The sequence below is a fragment of the Micromesistius poutassou genome, assembly GCF_964030765.1.
Source record: "Micromesistius poutassou genome assembly, contig: SCAFFOLD_5452, whole genome shotgun sequence".
In the NCBI taxonomy this organism is placed as follows: Eukaryota; Metazoa; Chordata; class Actinopteri; order Gadiformes; family Gadidae; genus Micromesistius; species Micromesistius poutassou.
Window position 1 is genome coordinate 31 of NW_028177271.1, and position 4,361 is coordinate 4,391.

General features: G+C 48.8%; 1 protein-coding gene across 1 annotated transcript; it reads right to left on the reverse strand.

Annotated features, from left to right (window-relative positions):
* Positions 1–203: 203 nt before the first annotated feature.
* LOC311376622 (uncharacterized protein) lies at positions 204–2,773 on the reverse strand (the record flags this gene model as incomplete). The annotated part of the gene is made up of 8 exons (XM_084491143.1): positions 2,534–2,773; positions 2,407–2,444; positions 2,137–2,272; positions 1,611–1,795; positions 1,132–1,215; positions 764–892; positions 469–666; positions 204–368 (listed from the first exon to the last, which is right to left on the reverse strand). Coding segments are annotated over exons 1-8 (952 nt in total), but the record flags the coding sequence as incomplete, so codon positions are not given.
* Positions 2,774–4,361: the final 1,588 nt, after the last annotated feature.

Genomic DNA, 4,361 nt, shown 5'->3' on the forward strand with positions numbered 1-4,361 from the left:
TAAATTATATTATATATTATGTATATTTAATACATTTATATGTATTATTTTGTAACCCGCATAGATCATAACATAAACCCTTGAATAAAAACGACTCTTTGAAATGTAAAGTAACGTTCTAGTGTTTAGTGTTAGTTTATGGCCTCGGCCTCGGCCTCTCCCATCAGGATCAAAGGTCAATGCTCTGTGCGTAGTCATCTTACCTGGAGGATTCCACTTGACTCTGCCGCCCCCTGCTGGGCTGGCCGCAGGCACACAGGGAGGAGAGGTGGCAGAGGGGGGCGGAGGTCTCCTGGGCCCTGACGCCTGATTGGCCGATGGAGGGGTCCTGAGGGGCGTGGAGGCTGCGGCCCTGACTGGCGTGGAAGCTGTCGGAACATTTAGACAGTTAGAATGAACCCCTACCTGCTCTTTAATGACCGACAAACACACTTCAGTGAGTGAATAAATCCCTAGATAGTAGCATGCCTGCTGCTGGTGGTTTGGCTTTAGCCGATTTGGAGGTCGGCTTGTCCCTCTTAGAGGTCGGGGGAGGAGGAGGAGGAGTCTTCCTCTTCTTCTCCGTCTTCTTGGTCTCCTTCTTGCTCTTCTTGCTGACCTTCCTCACGGTGAATTCCTCATCTTCGCTCTCTGCCACTCCGCTCGAGTTGTCCTCACTTTCTGACTCTGAAAACCCATTTGTGAAAAATAGAATCAAAAATACTTTGATGTAGATTAAAACAACACCGAAAAACAGAGCGCTGACAGGTAGACGGGGGGCCACCTGGTGTGAGTCTGGGCTTGTAGTCCTGGTCCGAGTCCTGGTCTGGGTGCTGATTCCGTGGGGGCTCACCGGTCCTGGGGGAGGACTTGACCTTGGAAGACCCTCGCTCTGCGTGGATGTTGTCCAAACCTTCAAGGGTATAACACACAATGACATTGTGACAGTTATTACACAAGAACAACAAGAAGATGGTTATAACGCACAACAACAAGGAGACGGTTATAACACAACAACAAGGAGACGGTTATAACACAACAACATGGAGACGGTTATAACACGACAACATGGAGACAGTTCTCTGTAACAGCCCAGGTTCTGTGGCCTGCTGGGTGCGGGCGTAGGATGCGGTCTACATAAAGTCTGATTACCCAGCAGGTTCCCGTTCACACTGCAGTTAGAAAACAGCAGAAGGGAAGGATCTTCTCTTTCCTCTCGTCGTCGTTCCTCAACTTCTGAAGGAAAAGACAGTTATAAAAAAAGGTAAAAGGTTAACAACTTCAGGTCGGTGACGATGTTTATAACTACCATAGGTCCGTCCCAATATTGCTCGATTTACGTGACGTAGATATGTGGTCCTTGTGGTCCTTAACGTATGCATTTGTGATAGATAGAGGGATGGCTTAATCTGAGGGAAGGCTGGCTCTGAGGGAAGGCTTAATCTGAGGGAAGGCTGGCTCTGAGGGAAGGCTGGCTCCCAGCAAAGATCTTTAGTATCTTGGACCCGAGGTCACCACCACAGGACGTGAACCCGGGTCCTCTCTCCTAGCATCACAACACGCTACTCTGTCTTTATGTGTTTATGTTTCATTCCAACCCAGCACACGCTGGCAAACCACAGACAACACACCTGTGGTGGGGGACAGGTCCGCGGTGGGGGACAGACCCGTGGCGGGGTACTGCTCTGTGTGGAGGGTGGGGGTCAGACTCGTGGTGGGGGACAGGTCCACGTGGCAGTCTTTGGTACCGTGGAGCAGAGACAGGGTGAGCGCTGCCTCCAGGTCTCGCTCATACAGCTTCTGGTCCGGCGGCTTCCTGTTGGAGATACAGACGGAGACGAGAGGACATCACACTGACCCCAGGGGCAAGTTGGGTCAGAGCCCAATAATAACGACGACAGCATCCTCTCAGCCAATCACTAACCAGTAGTCCTGATTGTAGAACAGAATTATGTATTTATCGATGCTGAATTAGATAACATCTAGTTTTGTGTTTCGGTAAGTTCAATAAATGTTGACATTTCCACATAAATGATCCACATCACCAGTGATAAACTTCTTCATGGTGACCAAAGCTATCCATGTAGCTGATCAGTGATGACCTGGGGGGGGGGCTTCAACAGAACAACAATATTGGTGCATTTCCATCCTTCCTACCTGTTACTGTGGTTGGCTGAGGGTTGTGGGTGTGAATCCTGACTGGAGGTCTTGCTCGAGGGTTTCTTGCGGTCCGGTTTAATTTCCTCTCTGGGTTTCTTGCTGGACGGCGGCTTTGAACTCGCAAAGTCCTCATCTGAGAGACCAGACACATGAGGTGAGTCTAACACACGCACACACACACACACACACACACACACACACACACACACACACACACACACACACACACACACACACACACACACACACACACACACGTTAATTTACCATCATCCAGGTCGCAGTAGTTGATAACCTTCGACCTCCTGTTGACGAGTGAGAAAGAGCATAACATCAGTGAATAACCCTTTAATATTACATGTATGAGATTCCAGATACATCGTTATTGGTTTACCTCGCAGGCCGATCCATAGTTTGCAACACCGACGAGCTTCACTGTCTAACGTGGATTCTTTAGCGACACGTTTAGCTTCTTAGACAGCACATATCCCGTCAATGTGTTAACGTTAGTTAATGTAAGGCCAGCTACAGGGTAACATATTTAGTCTAAATCGATAAAACCCCGTTTAGCGAGGCAAACTGGTAAGTTTAGTGAGGTTTTCTAACTGTAACGTCGCCTTCTGTTTTCAAGCCAGCCGCCCGCCCGAACTCCGCGTCTTGTTGACAATCTGACGACAGGGGCTGCCGATTCGTTACATTATATAAACAAAGAAATGATAGATTTTACATTATTTTTAACTCATACATGCAATACATTATAATATAAATGACAACACAATTCAAATATAATAATTGTATGCGTTTATTATACAAACGGCTTTCATGTAATCGTACCGAATCTGCTGATTTGGACCACAGGATGAAGTCCCGGGGGCTAACGGGCTAACCAGTCATACTTATTTTAGGCCTAGTTACTATTACACTATATATTATATTATTTTACTATTATATATACATGGTCAGAAAACTCTTGAATTGTAGAGACTGGCCCCAATTTGCCGATTGAATAATAATTTATGAGTGGTAAGCGACTGTATGTGCTGCCCCCTGGTGGGTCCTGACCGCCGGGACCCACCAGGGGGCAGCACCGGGCCGCTCAGGGGACCCACAGACCAGGGTCCGCTTCGGACCGGGCAGGGCGGATGAAGGCCGGCCCGTAATGACTATGATGGTCCGGCTCGGTCCGCCCACACGCCCACTCGCCGGCCGGAAGCAATCATAGGTCTCCTCACGATCTCCTCACTGCGCTTCAGGAAGAACATCTTTTAAAAGCGACTCCAGACTCATCATCTCCCTGAGTGGGAGGCTGCGGGCTGCGGGCTGTCGCACACTGGACCCGGACCGACGGGGGATGAGACGGTCCTCAAGGGCCGTGGGGCCAGACACCCGGGCCAAAGGCCACCTGCGGTCGGGCATTCCTCCACTCCTACAGCACCGCCTACAGGCCGGACCAAAATATCACACACGCACACACACACACACACACACACACACACACACACACACACACACACACACACACACACACACACACACACACACACACACACTAACGGACACACACACACACACACACACACACACACACACACACACACACACACACACACACACACACACACAGGCGAGACGCGTCACGTCGTTGGTGTGCTTTACTTTCGCTAATTCCGAGTGTTTACGTCGTGTTCCTCTGGACTATAAGAGGACTGCGGTGTGAGGAAAGCTGCAGGCGTACGTTCGCGTCTGGCCTCAACTCGACTAATAGTGCGGGCAAAATGTACTCTGCACTGATGTTGTTGACCTGCCACCAAAATAGTGTGGAATTGTATATATGTTGCAGGAAGCGCCAACGCTGTACCGCCACTTCCATCATGTGTTTTTTATAAACAAAGTCACATGACCCGATAAGTATTTACTGTGCATCCCGAGAGAGCTCTGCTGTAACTCTAACTGTTGGGTAATCAGAGCCCAGAATAGCGCACCTCCATGTCCGCCTGGGTCATGATGTAGGTCTACCTTAGGGAAATAAATAAATACATTAATTCAATGTCACGTATGGCTTTTGCTGTTACCCAAGTATTGATCCAAATCAGCAGGTGTACACCATATAAAGTCAGTAAGGCTGTCCATAGCTGGAACACAAGACAAATTTGCATTGCATTGGTGGCATTACGTCCCTTATTCTACAAGAATGATTCCTGTGTGACCGTCATTTAATGCAC